Raw genomic sequence first — 17,541 nt, 5'->3', positions numbered from 1 at the left:
CTAGTTCCTTTTTAAAAAATAATAGCCATCCTAATGGTTGTGGTTTTGACTTGCATTTATTTATGAATGAAGATGTTGAGTATCTTTTATGTGCTTACTTATTGGTAATTTTTATGTCTTTTTTTTAAGAAAAATGTCTATTCATGTATTTGCCAAACTTTATAAATTGGATTTTTAGCCAGATGTGATGGTGAACACCTTTAATCCCAGCATGAGGGAAGCTGAGACAGGAGGATTGCTCTGAGTTCAAAGCCAGCCTGGGCTACATAGTGAGTTCAAGGCCAACCTGGATTACATAGAGAGACCTTGTCTCAAAAAGCATTGGAACTTTTTGGGTGGTTGTTGAGTTGTAAGAGTTCATTATATTCAGGGTGTTAATCCATTATCAGATACCGTATATCATTTGAAAATATTTTCTATCATTCTGTGGAGTATCCCTCTCTTGATAGTGTCCTTTAATGCGCAAAAGTTTAAAATTTTGTTAACGTCTACTTCATCTATTTTTTCATTACCTCTGCTTTCTGTGTGAAGAACACCCGAGTGATTTTAATATGCGATCAAGGTTAACACTGGATGAGCCAGAGGAGAAGGAGATGAATCCTTCCTTGAAAACTGCAATTACCTTGCTGAAGTCCAAATAAATCAATCCTTCCACCTGTGTAGCACTTAGAACTCAATTCTTCCTGAGAAACACTCAGAAGAGTCTCACAACTCTGAGTGATGGTGGGGGTGTGTCTAGCCCAATTCTGTGGTTTCTAAGGGGTGGTCATCCCAGTTGCAGCCTGAGACCCTGAGACGCAGACCGACTTGGGCTTTCCTGAGACGTCTGTCTGGCCACACGAACAGGGTGAGTGGCAGCAGCATGCTACCTCTTGCCCTCTGGCTCCATGGACAGTGTCTGAGCCTGGTGAGAGAAGAGAAGCTGCAGAAAAGTCTAGGAGAGGTGGCCCAGAAATCAATGACGAGAGCGATTTCCACATCACACGGGGCCTATGGGGTCCTTCTTACATACTGTAGCCCAGAAGGCACCCCAGGAGATGAGTACATGGCTTGGACTCATCAGAAACACTGTAGCCAAGACTGTGGTGGGAAATGTGGGACCTGGGGCCACCAAAGGCACCTAGCACTAAAGGACTTATTGGTGAGTCTGTAGGATGTGCCACCTGGGATGCTGAGAAATATCCAATGGGCACCATTCAGTTTGGATTATTGTTCTTAGTGAGATAATAATGTTTCTGCCCTTGTGTTGACATGTACAGGAGGAGGTACAGGAGTTACAGATGCGATTTCCCTAGGGTCTCTAGAGTAGACATCTATTTTTACAAACCTTCATTCTCATACTTACAGCCCCTCAATTTTCCCCTTGGACTCCACATACCTTCTACTTTCAGTTCATGAATTTTGAGTCTTCGTAACTCCATCTTCTGCTCCAGGAATAGCAATAAAAATCTCTAGAGCATTACGTCTTCTAGGTGTCAGATATCGGATCAGGATTGGACATATAATCAATCATAGGCAGGGAGACACATCCTGAGGCTTTGGTTGGAACTCTTAACAGAAAGAGATTGTTTCATTTCCACTGAAACAGGCACCATAAAAGAGCCTGAATCTGCTGTGAATACCTTGCCAGGAAGGAAAGAATCTCCCTGGGGATCATGATTATTCCTGTATCATGAAATACTGCTTACCAAGCCTTGTACAGCACTTGGCTTAAAGGATAAACCCAAGTCTTTATCCTCTTGTTCTCTCTCTACCAAGGGAAGTCTTCTCTGGGGATGGTTCATAAACCATCACCATGGCTAAATCTTGAGATATGGGGTTATCACCCACCTCCCAATACCAGCAGAGATTCTTCAGCCATAGGATATAGGCCAGAGCAACCATAGGTTATTTTAAACCTCATCTTGGAACTTAAGGCTGGAGAATAAATGAACCTCCTAAGCAATGAATGCAATGAAGTTGGAGAAGCCACTCATGAGTTCCTAGACATCCCAGGCTCTGGGCTCTGAGGAGGCAGTGTGGGCCAGAGGGGAGTGCTAGCTGGGCCTCTGCTTATCACCTGACTGATCCTGAGCAAACTGTTAACTGTTGCTGAGCCTTAGTTTCCTTCCCCTGTCTCTAAACCTAGGGCCTTCAAGGATATCTGTGTCTCAGTCTTCACCACTCACTAAGTCAAAATCGAACCCATTATTTGCTGAAATCAGTAACGCTGCCTGGTGTCTTAGATAATGTCACTGCTCACAGAGTGCTCAAGTCACCACCTGACTGCCATCCTTGCTCCTCTTCCCTCGTGTCTGCAGCCAGTCGGATGCATACTATCTCCTGTCCTCTCCATCCCTCCGTGTTTCCTGGGCCTGGCCAGGAAAAGCTTTATTGCCAACCTTCCTGCCCCCAGTCTGCTACTACAAATATAAATCCCTCCTACTTCCAACGGTATGGTCATCTTGCCACCCTCACGGTGCTGCCCAGCACTCACCAAGAGCTGCAGGGAGGTCTCTGGGGAACTGGCCCCACCTGCCTTTCAGGCTTAGCTCACACTTCTCTCTCCCTCCCTCTGCCCCCTGCCACCCTGGCCTGCTTACAAGTCCTGCACTACAGATGCTTATCCCTGCCTCAGTGGCTCGGTGTACCATCTCTGAGACTCAAGCCCTACCACCTCCACCCTCTTATCAGTCCACTGGGTCTGAATGTGTGTCCCTTCATCAGGAACATCCTCCCTCGTCCTCCCTGACAAGTCAACCCTACTGTTCTGCATCGTCTCCATGATAACCTTGGCCACTGGTTGTGGCATCGGCAAGATCCATCGTCCCCTCTGAACTACGGGCTCTGCAAAAGCAGGACTGTCCATCTTCTCAGCACTCTAGCTGGCCTAAGGCTGCAATCACAATGCATTCTTTGAGGTAGAGTTGGCAGAAACTGTTTCCTTTTCCAGGGGCAGAAAGACCAGCCAGCTGTGTGTCCAGTGCCTCTTGGATTTATTGGAATCCAGTTACTCAGCAATTCACAAAGGGGCTTAGGCAGGGCTAACATTTAGGACTTCTGTCACTTAATCCTAGGATTATGCAGCCCTGGCAGCTGGGGAAGGGGGAGGGAAGGCAGGAGTGATATGACAGGAGGGACAGGAAAGACGGGAGGAAGAAGGAGCTGGTAGATGGCTAGAGATGCTTCAGCTTGGCTGGGGGTCTGCAGGCTTCTTCTTTGGCCCTGGGTGTGCATGCATGTGTGTGCGTGCATGTGTGTGTGGTGTACGTATTCAAAGGTCTTTAAGTGAACAGTGAGGAGGAGGGAAGAGCTGAGCAGTTGGCCTCACTGTTTCTTTTCCTTTATCCTTTCCTTCACTTTTTGAGGCTCAAACTGGATCAGTCGCAGAATTTCCTTATTGGCCAGGGTCCCCTCAATGAATTCTTCCTCTGAAAGTTTATCTGAGGGTGGGGAAAAAACAGGAGTAAGGACTATTTCAAGCTGCAGTGAGGCTGACGTTTAGCCCATGTGCCCTGGTGACTATATTGACTGTGGAAATACCAAATACACAGTGCCCCCGCAGGTCTCTCCACCCTGCCAGATGCCGAGCTCCTGTCCACGATGGCTGTCCCTATTCACCAGCAACAAGAGGGCAATGGCCAGGACTGCAGAGGTCTCCAGGATGACCATCCCGGGTTCTGTGTCCCTTCGGATCTGCCAGCGCCCCTGCCTTGCTGGATATTAAATATACAAGTAAAAATAATAAGTATTCTCTTAGTATACTCTCAATATTAACCCAAATCTTAACCCTCAAGTTCTGGGGGGACCCACTCCGGGACAGAGCAAAGCCAAACGACCTGTGTGGCAGGCCCAGGGTATTTGGAAAAGCAGGCAACTAGTTTCCCAGGGAGTAGGGAGTGAGAGGTGAGGGGAAGGATGTCAGGGAGCCCCTGGCTTGCAGAAAGGTCTCTTTGGTCCCTGTGGTACACAGGCAGCCTCATGAGTCCCAGAAGCTGAAAACTTCTAGAATCCGTCCTCATATCCCCTGGTCTGATCTCCCACCTCACTCAGGATCAGGACTGAGAGCCTTGTTCTGTACTCAGAACAGCACTGCTGACCTGATTTCCACTGGCTTATGTGCTGGGCCTTTTAAGCATCCTAAGTCCATTTTGGGTTAGGATCCAGGAGGGTTCCCTGCAGGAGTCTGGGAGGTGGAATTTGGATTTGAGAGTTCCGACTGCCCCGCCCATCTTCTTGCTGCTCTTGGAACCTTGGAGCCTGACCTGGAGACGCGATGTCTCCTGATGGGCCGCAGGAAAACATATCTCCCGGCAGCCCTCTCACACCATCCACTCCTGCAATGGTCACATCGGTCGGTTTTCAGAAGAGCAAATATCACAATTACAACAGGAAACCTGACACACAGACTCAGAGAAAGGTTGTGAAGAGGGTTAAAGAGCCTCAAAGGCCAGTGAGTAAGTGAAGTCACAGGAAAGTGGCTAAGCGGTCAGGGTTCCTGTGGACCAATGGGGTGAAAGTGCTCAAAGGAGAGGTGCTGGGACCAGGGCAAAGCAGGTGACGTTCCTGGTCATAGAATCTAAGGAGGTGTTCACCGCTGGGTCATGAGAGCGCAGGACCAGCACCTGGGGGAGTGAGCGCCTCCTTAAGGGTTATGGCCTAGGCTCCCAACAATGATGTTCTGTGGCTTCGCCCTTTGGCTGCAGATTAGTAGGACCAGATCATCTCTGCCTGCCCTATTAAGGATGATGCTCGGGTATTTCTTCTTGAAGCCTAGAGAAGGAGTAACCCAGAAGTCACAAAAGGGGCCAGTATTGGCCCGTCAGATGTGTTTGGGTCTGGACATGTTTTATTAATTGAGATAATCAGAATCTAAACATCTCAATTAATGTTTAATGCTCTTTTTTTTAAAAAAAAAGTCAGATTACATGGCATCGGTGGACTTCATAATCTCAAGTGGAACATCTTGGAACCCTACTATGTATTAGCTTCTTCCTGCTATGTGTTAGCTCCCATCATTTAGTGGGGTTATGGTTTGTTTCACTCGCTTTCATCATCCAGGCCGCTGTGGCTTCTGCATTTTAGCTCCTCTGAATTGATGCCCGTTCCTCCACTTCAGCCTTCCAGCAGCAGCCATGAACATCATGAGTATCAGCTCCAGCTGCCAACTTCTGGAATCCATTGCTGCTTTCACTGTGAGACCACACTGCCCGGGGGCTGCTTTCAGACAAGTACTGAGCAGGTCAGGGGCACCTGGAGGACACCCTATCAATTCTTTCTAGAAATTTCTAGCCAATTCTTTCTAGAAAGGCCCTGCGGTTCATGATGATTCGTACCCACCCTTCCTTCCTTTCCTCTCTCCTTGGCAGGAGTTGGATCCGCATGACAGTCCGATGGCTTCCCCAGACTCCTCCAGCTCCCTCCCCGTTTCCCTCATTGGCCTTCCTCCCAATAGACCTCCAGCATTCTAATTTAAATCAAATCCCCACTTAGTGGTGCTTCTCAGAGAGCCCAAACTGAATTCCTAGAGTGAGATCAGATAAATTTAGATACATTTTCCTTGGATTGATGCTAATTCAAGGCTAAACTGAGCTGCAGTTCGCCCTTGTTCTAAGTGAGCAGAAAGCAATTTTAAAAACAAGTAAATGAAAGTGTCTAAGAGCAGATTCTTAATTTAAAAAGAAAAGCACTTGCGATTCCCCTAAACTGACCACTTGAATAGAAATAGGCAATGAATTTACTGCTTTCACATTTTGCTATTCCTTAAATGTGGGTTAACTCTGTTATAATGAAAGGTTTTATTGTTATTATTATTCAAAAGTACTCTATAATTTAAAAGTTTCTTTCCCAGAGGACTCCAGGTGGCAAATGAGTTTTGTAAGTGACAGGCCTGTGGTGGCATCACCTTCCCACAAGGTGAGCTCCAGAGTGGCAGCAGACCTGGCCACTGCTGGTCCTCCTGGCCACTCCCGTTTTAGGTCCCCACCAGAGGCCCTGGCAAAGCATGATGACAGGAAGTGTCCTCAGTCCTGCCTAGGTGCTATGGCTCAGAAGAATACATCCTGAGTTCTCTAGGAAGTGGCCCAAGACTATAAAATCAAAGACAAAGAAGAAAAAGGAATTCACCATCATCTTTCTTTCCAAAGAATGTCCAGATCTTCTCAGCCCGCTTTTCCGGAGTGTTTTCATCATCGGGAAGGTGCTTCATATCCTCAGGGTTGATCATTTTGAAAATAGCCTGTATCAGATCAAGAGAAAGTATGTGTTAGATAGAGGGAGAAGTAAGGAGCTGACCATCCTGGGAAAACCCACCTGAAACCATTCGCAAAATTCCCTCAAAATGGATTAAAGACTTAAACACAGGACCTGAAACTGTACATGAGAAAAGCTTTGTGATACTGGTCTTGGCAATGGTTTTTGAAAAAGTGGGATTATATCAAACTTTAAGAAAACATCTACATAGTAAAAGAAACAATTAACAAAATGAAAAGGTAACCTGCGCAACAGGGAAAGTACTAGCAAACCAGATATCTGATAAGGAATTCATATTCAAAATATTTAAGGAATTCCTACAACTCAATAGCAAAAGAATAAATAATCCAATAAAAATTGACAGAGGACCTGAATAGACATTTCTCCAAAGAAGACACGTGAATGGCCAACAGAGATACGAGAAGGCACTCAACGTTGGAGCTCACTAGGGAAATGAAAATCAAACCATAATGAGATCTACCATCGCACACCATGAAAAGGACCAGAGATGTGGCTGTGGGTGGCTCAGTGGTAGAGGATGTGCCTAGCATGAAAGACACTGGGTTTAATCTCCACAATGAAGAGAAAGAAGAGACAAGAAATATCAAGTGATGGCAAGGGTGTGTAGAAAAGGCAGCTCGTGCACATGGTTAGTGTGAATGTAATTGCTACAGCTGGTACTGGAAACACACTGGAGATCTGGAATACTGGGTCACTTCCATGACAACTCCCTTCTCCTGGTGCCCAAATAACCAAGCAATCAGAGTCCTCCTCAAAGGCAATGGGGGAGAAATACAGAAATCCAGATCCTCACTTGATCTACTCAATTAAAATTCCTGGAGGGTGGAGCTGAGGCACCTGCATTTTTGAGGTCCTTGCAAAAGAGAGGGAATATGGGGAAGGGGTAAAAGAAGGTTTTACTTCTTATTTTATATCTGCCTGTGCTGTTTCAGTTTTCTGATCATGTAGATACCATAGTTTCATGTTTTTAAAAAATAAGAACAAGAAAAATAAGAACTTCCCACTGATAATCCCACAGTAGCTCTAAGGCTGGAGTTTGAGAACCAGTACCTTAAACCCTACCACCCTGAGGTTTGGCATATCAATGGCTTCTTCTTGGCCTGTGTGGTGCCTTGCTTTCCTCACAGAACTGGTTTTTGGTAATAATGGCTTGCATTTATTGACCACTTAGCTGCCACTTTTCTAAGCCTTTTTTACTTCTCACCCTCACAACGATCTTCCAAAATGGCCTACTTTATAAATGAAGAAACAATGGCAACTAACTTGCCCTAAGTTATCCAGAAGACAGCAGAGATTCTAACCCAGGCAGTTTGGTTCTAGAACCTTCCTCGTGTGTCACACCAGAGTACGTTCATCTCATTGCTGGAACACACAGGATAAGGCTGGGGAAGGGGTATGCTAAGTACCAGTGAGACCATTCCAATGGTGTCCCCGGGGCACAGAAACCCCTTCATGTACCCTACCACTCTGGGCTCATTGAGCCTTCTCATCTCCCTCTCCCCTCTCTTAGCAAGGAGTCAACTGTGTCACACAGGGCAGAGCAGGGAGTGCTTATAAGATCAGGTAAAGGGACAAAATGGTCTTGGCATGCCCGTCCAGCCCCACAGCTCTAGGAGGATCCTATTGGCTCAATAACTTCAGGGCTGGTCCACAGCCAGAGATCTGGGTGCTGAGCAGGCTCAGGCTTAGGCAGGTATGTTGGGAGGAGAGATAGAAGGCTGCTACCTCTGTCCAGAGACTTCTTTCTGCCTCCTTGGGGACACCAGGAATAGGTCAGGCGCCTGCAGTGGGTCCTGTGAAAGTAGCCCAAAGTCCAAGGGGGTCAACAGCTTTGAGAAGTTCCCTCTCAGTCCCCTGATGAGAGCAGGGTGGGGTAGCAATGTCACTGGCAGAATGGAGTCTCTGAGGTGAGCCGCTCCATTAGTCCTGATTCACAGGCACCAGCTGTAGGCATGACCTACACATTACACACGTCTGCCCCACCCATTTCCGACATGGGTTGTGTGGTGGTGGGAGACACATTCAGACCTTCATAGCCCCAGGAAAGGCTATCAAATCCTCACCCTGGGCACAGGGACACTATATAGTTTTCCCACAGCCACACAGCCAGTTGGTGTCAGAGCTGGGACTAGAACTCATTACTTCTGGTTTCAGCCCAGTGCTGTAACCGTGACCTTGCTGCCCTGTGCAGGCTCAGCCCTCAGAGACTCTCAGAGACACTCATCCACACCTTCATCCTTCCTTCCCTCCACTCACCTGCCCTCCAGCTTCCTTTTCCTTGTGGAGCACCAACTTATTGGCCTATTCTGGGTCCAGCATCCTTCAGGTAGCTCTGAAGATGTGGGTCCCAAACCTCAGCCACTCAGAGACCACAGTGGCAGCCCGGAGGTTTCTCTGCAGGCTGAACCCTAACAACGGTGTGGGGAACACAGCCTGCCCTTAGCAGAGGACAGAGCAGAGCTCCAGGGATAACCACAGCTTCATGCTTTGCTATTTTATTTACAGGCTTTCCTAAAAAGGGTGGAAAATTTCCCCAAATAAAAGTACGATTACAAACACAAAAATACTGTATAAAGTATGAAAAATATTCTCCCTCCTAAGAGAAATGGAATTAGAAAAATAAAGCAAGTGGGATGGGGCAAGGAGGTTAAAAAGAATAAGTGAAAAGATATTTTTAAAGGGACTATAAATGACAGGAACAGGAATAAGTTGGGTGTGGTGGCACAGGCCTGAAATCCCAGCACTCTGGGCAGCTGAGGCAGGAGAACTGCATGTGCAGGTCCAGAGGCAACTTGGTGACTTGCAAGACCTTGCTTCGAAATAAAAAATAAAAAAGGGCCAGGCAAATAGCTTAGTGCAAAGGCCCTGGGTTCAATCCGCAGTACAATCAATCAACTAATCAATGTATGTTTAAATAATCTTATGGCAGTTCCAAAACTGGAATTCTAAGCAGCTATTAAAAATGATTTTGAAGATTGTGTAGTGATGCAGAAAACAGTCACAATAAAAGAGTCACTTAAAATATATGGCAGAAATCATGTGAATATGTTATAGTTCTAAAATGGTTTAAAATTACATAGGCAAAAGATTGAAAAGTTATACAACTATGTTCATAGTAGTTTTCCCTGAATGTAACAAAAGGCGATTTTAGTTTTGTTATGCATATGTTTCTAAATTTCATGGATCACTTATTTGTTAGAAAAAAACTTTTCCAGAAGACATCTAAACTAGTCAGAAGGAAAGGTGCGAGCCAGGGCAGCATGAAGAGCAGGAAGGCGTGTGGTGAGGCCTGCGGGGAGCTGAGAAAGTCGGAAGAGAGCCTGAGGCTCAGGTCCGGAAGTGCCTGCCTGGGTGAGGAAGCACAGGGAGACTCTGCTACTCCCAGCTGTGACCGCTTCCTACTTCACATCTGAAACATGCTGTGTGCTCAGCTGTAACTGTGATCGAACTGGAAAGTGTGCACTGCTGAGAAAATTGAAGATTCTGATGAAGAAAGGAGGGCGAGAGAGAGGGAAGGAGGAAGGAAGGGGAGGAATGTGGGAGGAAAGATGGGAGGGGCCGGGAGGGAGGGAGGAAGAGAGAAGTGTAAGCCGGGGGTGGTGCTGCCCACCTGTAATCCCAGCACCCTGAAAGGCTGAGGCGGGAGGATCACAAATTCAAACACAGCCTGGGCAACTCAATAGCTTAGCAAGATCATGTCTCAAAATAAAAAATGGCTAGAAATGTAGCTCAGTGTGAAGGCCCTGGGTTCACTACCCAGTAGTGCATGAATAAATACATAAATAAAAATTGAAAAGTAATACTCAGAAAATCCCAGCTTCCTCTTTGGGAAGAAGAAGCAGCTGTGAGAAGGTGCCTCTCTCTGCCCCTCAGCAGCCCAGGGACTCCGCCTTCCGTGCTCTCACAGACACCCCCACACCCTCAAACTCCAAGTCCCTCCATTCCGGCTGTCCCTCCTCCTCCTCCTCCTCCTCCTCCGCAGCAGCCTGAGGGCTTGGGGTCAGACTGACCATGACGATCTCCAGCACTTCGTTCTTGCTGATGGCCCCGTTGCCGTCCACATCGTACAGGGAGAAGGCCCACTCCAGCTTCTGGGTGGGCTTGCCCGCGGTGGTCATGTGCAGGGCCACGACGTACTCCTTGAAGTCCAGGGTGCCGTCGCTGTTGGCGTCAAAGCTGCGGAACACGTGCTGTGCGTAGGCCTTGGGGTCGGCGTCGGGGAAGAACTTGGCGTAGATCCTCTCGAACTCCTGCTGGGTGATGCGGCCGCTAGGGCACTCTTTCAGGAATGACTGGTACCAGGTGCACAGCTCCGCCTCTGTGAACTTGGTGTTCAGCTGCAGCTCCTCCAGGATCTCCTTGGACAGCGCGCCGCTTCTGCTGTTCCCCATGGGTGAGGACGAGTGGGTGCCAGCTGGTGGCCGGTGGGACGCGCTGTCTGGCTGCCTGGGCGCTGCCGGGAGCAGCAAGGCTGAAGTGCGGGTGGATTAGGGGGATTTGCGGCCGGTCCTTCCCAGTTCTTGGAGGGAAGGGGGCAGGGGGAGCTCCCAGAACCTTCCTGAGATTAAAATAAAGAGCTGAGAGCAGGTGAGCAAACCATCTTGGCCTGCTGGGAGGAAAGGAAGGAGGGGAGACCCTTGGGCCAGGGTGACCCATAGCCCCAACTCCACCCCTACTGCCCTGAACGTCCAGGCCTGTCTTCTGTGCTAATGCTCAGTGTCTCAGCGTCATGCGGAAACTTGTTAGGCTGTGGTTAAGAGCACGGACTCTGGAGGGCTAGAGTCCCAGCTTTGCCACGTCACTGGCCGTGTGACCCGGGACACTTTATTTATTTACTTGTTTGTTGTTTTGTTTTTGTGCTCCTGGGTATGGAACCTGGGGAGCACAGAGCACAGAGCTCCAGCACTTTGAATTATTATTATTATTTTTTCTTTCTTTTGAGATGGGATCCTTATAGATTTCCCAGGTTGGCCTTACACTTGCATCTCCCTGCCTCAGCCTGCTGAATAAGGGGAATTACAGCAGTATTCCTTAACTTCTCTCTGGTTGGGAGGTTCTCTTCATTCTTTGCCTTGGTCACATTTTGGCTTCAGTGTTACGGTCTTGTTTCCAACAGCACAACTGCTGTGCGTAGTCCCATCTCTATGGAAGTACTCCAAACTGCTCTCACCAGAGGCCCAGCTCCAGAGAGGAATTCTGTGTTGCTTCTGGCTACATCTGCATTGCCAGAATAGTGCCTGGCAGGTTTGGGCCCTCAGTAAATATTTATTGAATGAACAGGCAGAATAATGTCTCCTGAACTATTATGAGGCTAAAATGAGTCAGTGTGTGCAATAGAATGCAATAAACCGACCCTGGTGTGAGGCAAATACTAATCAACCACAGGCCTGGATTTATGATGGTTCCACTTACAGTACTATTTTCCCCCCCAGTGGTGTAAAATCCTCCTACACCTACTGGTTTTCAATAAATGGCATGAGATGTTCAACTCTTTGATATAAAGTAGCTTTGTGTGAGAGGATTTTGCCCAATCACAGGCCAATGTACATGTTCTGACCATGTGGTTAAAGTAGGTAAGTTAAGCTATGGTGTTCAGTAGGTTAAGTGTATTAAATGCATTTTTGACTTGGGATATTTTTCAGTTACAATAGGTTTATCAGGATGTAACTCTCATTGTAAATCCAGGAGCACTTGTAGCCATCTTTCTTATTGTTCATCAATAACAGGGAAATCCAGAAATCAGATTTTTTTAAACGCAATGTTCAGGCTTTAAATGAATTCAAAATTTAAAAAAATAAAATAAAAACCATGGAGGCCAAACACAATATATCTGTGGTGTAGTTTCAGCCTGCAGGTTGTTTTCCTCGCAGGGTGGTGCTGGGATCCAGTAGGTAATAACGTGTATTTTCTGAGTGAGCGGATGGATAAACAAACGTAGGAGGTGGGGAGCTGTGCACAGAAGGGCTCACAGCAGGCTGCGGCTCAGGGATGAACAAGGAACCCCAGAGGAGGAAGCCTCCGGGCACGCTGTATCCCTGGATTCTTGCTCCCCAGAGGGAAGGCTGGCAGTGCCCTTGGCTTATCTGCACACAGTCTGAAGGGAACACGCTCCCAGACGCAGCACTGCCCCCTGGGATAGGAAGCTGTTTCCTCTCTTTGGGGGTGAGGTTCATGAAGGATAAGGTCTAATGTCTTCAGGCAGGTAAGTGGGGTTTGTACCCCACTTCCTCGCAGGCTATTGGTGGAGAAAGCAAGGCTTCACTGCTGGGAGAAAGCTATCTTCCAGGCCCACCCACTCTGTTAGCCAGCTATCGCTGTGACAAAATTCCTGAGATAATCAGAAAAGGAAAGGATTTATTTTGGCCCACAGTTTGGAAGTTTTCGTTCAGTCATCGCCCCCACTGCTTCGGGCCTGTGGCAGCACATCACAGCATTGAGCGTGTGGCAGAGACAGCCGCTAGTCTCATGTGGCCAGGCAGCACGAAGACAGAGAGACATGAAAGGGCCTGTGTCTCCCGGCCCTGCTTCAGGGCGCACCCCCAGAGACCTAACTCTGTCACGAGGCCCCCCTCGGAAAGGTTCCACCACCTCCCAGTAGCACCGCAGGCTGGAAACCGCACCCTTTACACAGGGGCCTTCCAGAAATACTTACTTATCCAAACCATGCCCCCATCTTGACCTTGCTCAGGACAGACCTAGAAGGTCAAGTATCCAAGTGTTGATCTGCCCTTCCTGCCTACCTCACTGAGAGCGGTTCCAGAGTTCTCAGGAAAACTTAATGCTGCGTGTGTGTGCTTTTTAATTTTTTCACATTCACTTACGGAGCTTCCATGCAGCCTAGAGCAGCTCTGAGGCTTGGGGGCTAGAAATAAGGTGAAGCCAGAGGTCTTGGCCCGTGCTCTGAGCCTTGAGTGGGCGGTGAGAAACATCTCCCCACGTCACCTGTCTACAACAAGCCTGCGCATGAGGCCACGTCACTGGTGAGAATCAGGGTTCCAAAAGGCACGTCTCTGGCCGGGGTCATATGGGTGATCAGTGGCTAAGCCAGGAGAGCTCAGCTCTTCCAGCCCCCTGCTCTGGCTTCATTCACTACAGCTGCCTCTTTCCCAAGGAGGTTCTGCCAGGGTAGAGAGTTGCCATCTCCGTAGGTGAGGCTCTGGGGCTGCGTGACCACGGAAAGTGTCCTGGGTGAGGAGATAGGTGGCCCGGGGTTGAACAGAAGTCTTCCAGAGCCCCTCAGGCTTTTCTGTCCCTTTGAGGGATGAGGAGGAAAGAGGGAAGCAGGTCAGAAGCAGCGTAGTACAGTCCACATCCTTCAGGGTGCTGTGCCCAGGAGAGCCACCCCTCACTACCGGGGACCCAGGGAGGGGCCTGCAGGCAGCTGTGTTGATGCTGCTGAGACTGGGAGGGGTCATGACCTGGAGGTTTGTTTGAAAACCTGCGTAAACATTCTCTATCAGAGGGAGAGCTTCTGCTCCTTAGCCAAACAAGTTGTTTCCGATGATGTATAGTGAATGATTTGTTAAGTCTGAGTTGGGCCGTAAACCCTCCCGGTACCCCAAAGACTGCTGCTGTGACGTGAGAGCTGTTTGTGTCTCCCCCTGCCAGCCTCACCTGAACTGAAAGAAGCAAATGCTTGCAGGAGGCTGGTCCCGCTGCCCCTAAGCAGGACTTTGGTCTTAGCTGTCTGTTTGGGCTCAGACTGCAGCCCTCACCCTATTCCTCTACCTCCCCTGCTCTGAGCTAAGGACAAAGGGAGCCTTCCCCTTCAGAGAATCCGCACTGAGGGGAAAGAGGAATGGAGGTGGTGCGGAGACAGCCTGACGGCCATCTGCTTACTGTAAATAGCCATCCATCCTTCGGGCTGGCACCCTTGGTGTCCTCTGCAGCGCTGCCCTTTCTGCCACACCCCTCTCCCACCTGTCATCATCTTGGCACCTGGCTGCCCTCTGGGGACCACCGCCTCTGCCCATCTGCACGGTGTCAGGCTGTGCACCTGGCTGCTGGCATCCCCCGTGGTAGACATCGAGGACCTGTGAAGGCCAGCACAAGCCTGCACTTCCAGCCCTGTCCCACGGCCACCCCCCCGAGCTAGCCTGCTCCTTCCATCCGTACCAGCCACACTGGCCTTGAACATTTACTCTCGCTGTCCCCTCTGCCAGAAACTTGCTCCCATGACCTGGCAGGTCCCTGTGTTTGACCAGATGCCACCTTCTCCAGGCCACTCTCCCCTCCTGGTTAATGTAACAACTTACGTACCCTCACCCTCCCCTTTCCTCTTTTTGCTCAACACTTAGCCTCTTCTGCACCTGGGCAGTAGGACACAGCTGCTAGGTCTCTAGCTGGTCTCTCTCCCTGCTGCCACGTTAGCTGTGTAAAGGCAGGGCTGTTTCAGTCACTGATGCGCTTTCAGTGCCCGGGGCACTGTCTGGCATGTGACAGATGCTCAGTGACTGCTGAATGAGCAAAGAACAGCAGACAGCTACAGAGGTCAAAGGGAAGCAGAGGGCTGGAACTCATAGACAGAAGTCACCAGAGGGACGGGGCGAGGGCCAGCACGCAGTACCCATTTGGGTACCAACGTCCAAGGGCTCCGTCCCTTCTGTCATCAGAAGTAGAATAAGCACCCACCTGGGAATCCCAGAGGAACTGCCATCCATACAAAGGACTCCTATGAAGGAGAGTCACCTCGCACGACCCAGTGTCTCTGGACAGTTTCTTTTACATGGGAGAAATCTAAGCATCTCAAGTGTACATATGGAGCCAAGGAAAAAAGTGAGATAGCAGTAAACTCCCTGAAAACACTTCATAATAATGCAGGATTATATAAAGCAAACTCCTTCAAAATTTAAACTCTTGAAACATTTAATTCTTCAGCATTAATACACACGAGTACTATTATGGGGTGGGGGGTAGGTTACATCTTCCATGGGGATCAGATTTTCAACAGTGTTACTTATAAATTATAGTACATTGATTTTATTTACTGATCTAGGCAGCCAGAGGAGGGAAGGATATACAATGTGGAATAAACACATTCATACTGGAGTGAGGAATGCTGGCAGGAAACACAGCTTTGTAACATTAAAAATGTATAAAGTATTTAGCAAAAGTTACAGAAAACAGACCAAACAAGCAAGTTTATTTTGTTATAAAATTCCACTTTCATAGGGTTGCTGATGTGCTCGTGTCCACGAAGGCGATGCCTCTTGACATCTCCTTCTTAAGGGAAGGGGAGAGATGCGAATGCGGGGCCTTGTCACCCAGGGTGGCTGGTGTCCCTTGCAATGTCTGCCTCCGGGGCCACCCTGCTGCCTGCCGAGGGAGGTGGGGGGAGGGAAGCACCCCCCTTAACAAGTGAGCACAAAGGTTCAGGTGCGGGTCTGGTTTTGGGGCACAGGACACACGAGGCAGCAGGGCGGGAGCGGCCTGGCTCTTGCTCTAGTACCACGGGCTCTTCTTCTCCGTGTCCGTGTCATGCCGTCCCGTGGGGCCTTGACCTTCATGTTCCACGCTGTGACTCAGTGAGAAATTCTTCCCCAGCATCACTCAGAGTAACCAAGGGTCACCCACCCGAGATGCTCCTGACAGAGCCATGCCCAGCACCCAGAAGTGAGGACCGACCTGACCGTCATCTGGCCTCACCCAGGAATGTCCCAGTTCCCGTAGGGGACTCCCAGTTGCCTTTCACTGCGCAGGACATGATTGAGACATAGCTTGGACGACCTCGGGGTCACCCACAGCCAGGCCTGGCCTTGGCTGGGTTTGGTCCCGTGCCTGCCACCATCTGCTACCACCATGCTTGCTGGGTTGTGGGCACAGCCAGGCTTAATGTGGCACCAGCCGAGCAAGGCTCCAGCATCAACTAGGATTCCACCAAGGTGACTGCATCTGGACACCTGTCCTGGCTCCTGAGGACAGATCCAAAAGGTAACAACTAACAGTTTCTACGGGGTTCCTGAGGAACTGTCTCATTCTTAACTCACAAAACTCTGCAGTTCTCTTTCAGCCTGGATGGAGAAGTGGCCCTCACCAGGATTTAGACAACTCTCTGCCCAGCTGTGCAGGTGACATCCAGATCAGGCACAACTGTGTACATGGGGCACAGGCTGGGAAACAAGACGGAGAGGAGGCAGAACACAGCAGTGAGAGGCCCCAGAGACCACCTAGAACAAACGCCCTCAGCTGGCACAGGAAGCCGCTGGGGCTGGGGGAGAGCATGATGTGGCCCAGGACCAGTGCCAGCCTCTTACCATGCATCTTTCTCTCAGCCCTCACAGCTCAACACTAAGTGATTGCAGGCTGGGAGCACAGGCACCGCAGCCAGGGATGCCGGCTTCAGACTGCAGATCTGGAAGGCTGCTACGACCCTATCTGTCACTGTCCCTCCAAGCTCTGGCTGCTTGCTGCACTGGAGAAAAGTTAACACGGACCAAAAATGTGAGTGTAAACCCAAGAACCACTTGTGGGCACAGGAGGCATTTGGAGAAGAGCCCTGGGAGCAGTAAAATGCAGTGGGTTCCTAGGCAAATAAGATGAAGACCCAGGCCATGGACTTCCACGGCTAATTCACTTTTAAAACTTTTTGTGTGGGCCACCTGATGCAATGGAATACTACTCAGCAATGAAAAGGATTGTACCACTGTTCTACACAACATCCCGGACCACTCAAAAGGCTATATAGCAGTGTGACTCCACTTATCCACTACAGGATATTCTAGAAAAGGCAAAACTATAGGGTCAGAACATTTACCAGGCTTGGTCCAGAGGTGGGAAGAAAAAACTGACCATAATGGGGTGGGTATGAAGGGGTTTTCTTCTTTATAGTGATGGAACTATTATGTGGATTACGGTGATGGTTACAAGGCCATACAAGTTTGTCAAAATTCGCAGAACTGTGTACTTCAAAGGGGTGAATTTTACTATGTAAATTACATCCTACCATCCGGGAAGAAGGTGTCTGTGAGTTGTGCAGAGGTGGGAAGACCCATGAGCATGACAGGCTGCTGCTCTATCCCCCACCTGACATTTGTAAAGTGCTTTCTTCTACCTACAGAATAACGAACAGGTCTTACAAGTGGTCTGTGTCATGACTACTTGAAGCCGAGAGTAAAATCCCCTAAACAAGTCATGGCCTTTTTTTTGACGTCCTTTCGATTTTACAGCTTGTATTTCCAAGAAGGGACTTTGGCTCAGCCAAAATTTTTATGTAGCCATCCACTAATCTAGCAAAGGGAGCAGAAACAAATCCCTGGTCATGAATTCACAGTTTCTGTTTGCTTCGGCCTT

The 17,541-nt window shown here is 48.9% G+C and overlaps 1 protein-coding gene across 1 annotated transcript; it reads right to left on the bottom strand.

Annotated features, from left to right (window-relative positions):
• Positions 1-3,008: 3,008 nt before the first annotated feature.
• Positions 3,009-10,912, bottom strand: Rcvrn (recoverin). The gene is made up of 3 exons (XM_010614976.2): positions 10,263-10,912; positions 6,106-6,217; positions 3,009-3,422 (listed from the first exon to the last, which is right to left on the bottom strand). The coding sequence occupies exons 1-3, from the start codon at positions 10,641-10,643 to the stop codon at positions 3,307-3,309; spliced, it is 609 nt and encodes a 202-aa protein (XP_010613278.1). The 5' UTR covers positions 10,644-10,912; the 3' UTR covers positions 3,009-3,306.
• Positions 10,913-17,541: the final 6,629 nt, after the last annotated feature.

Source organism: Fukomys damarensis, unplaced genomic scaffold, assembly GCF_012274545.1.
Source record: "Fukomys damarensis isolate Sample0158 unplaced genomic scaffold, DMR_v1.0_HiC HiC_scaffold_13, whole genome shotgun sequence".
NCBI classification, from domain to species: Eukaryota; Metazoa; Chordata; class Mammalia; order Rodentia; family Bathyergidae; genus Fukomys; species Fukomys damarensis.
The sequence above is the reverse complement of the archived record's forward strand: the minus strand, read 5'-3'. Positions and strand labels throughout refer to the sequence as shown.

Coding starts and splice junctions, on each gene's coding strand:
- Rcvrn (XM_010614976.2), bottom strand. CDS start 10,643: ATGGGGAACAGCAGAAGCGGCGCGCTGTCCAAGGAGATCCTGGAGGAG. Junction 6,218..10,262: donor AAGTGCTGGAGATCGTCATG/GTCAGTCTGACC, acceptor GATCTGATACAG/GCTATTTTCAAAATGATCAA. Junction 3,423..6,105: donor CTTTGGAAAGAAAGATGATG/GTGAATTCCTTT, acceptor CCCCACCCTCAG/ATAAACTTTCAGAGGAAGAA.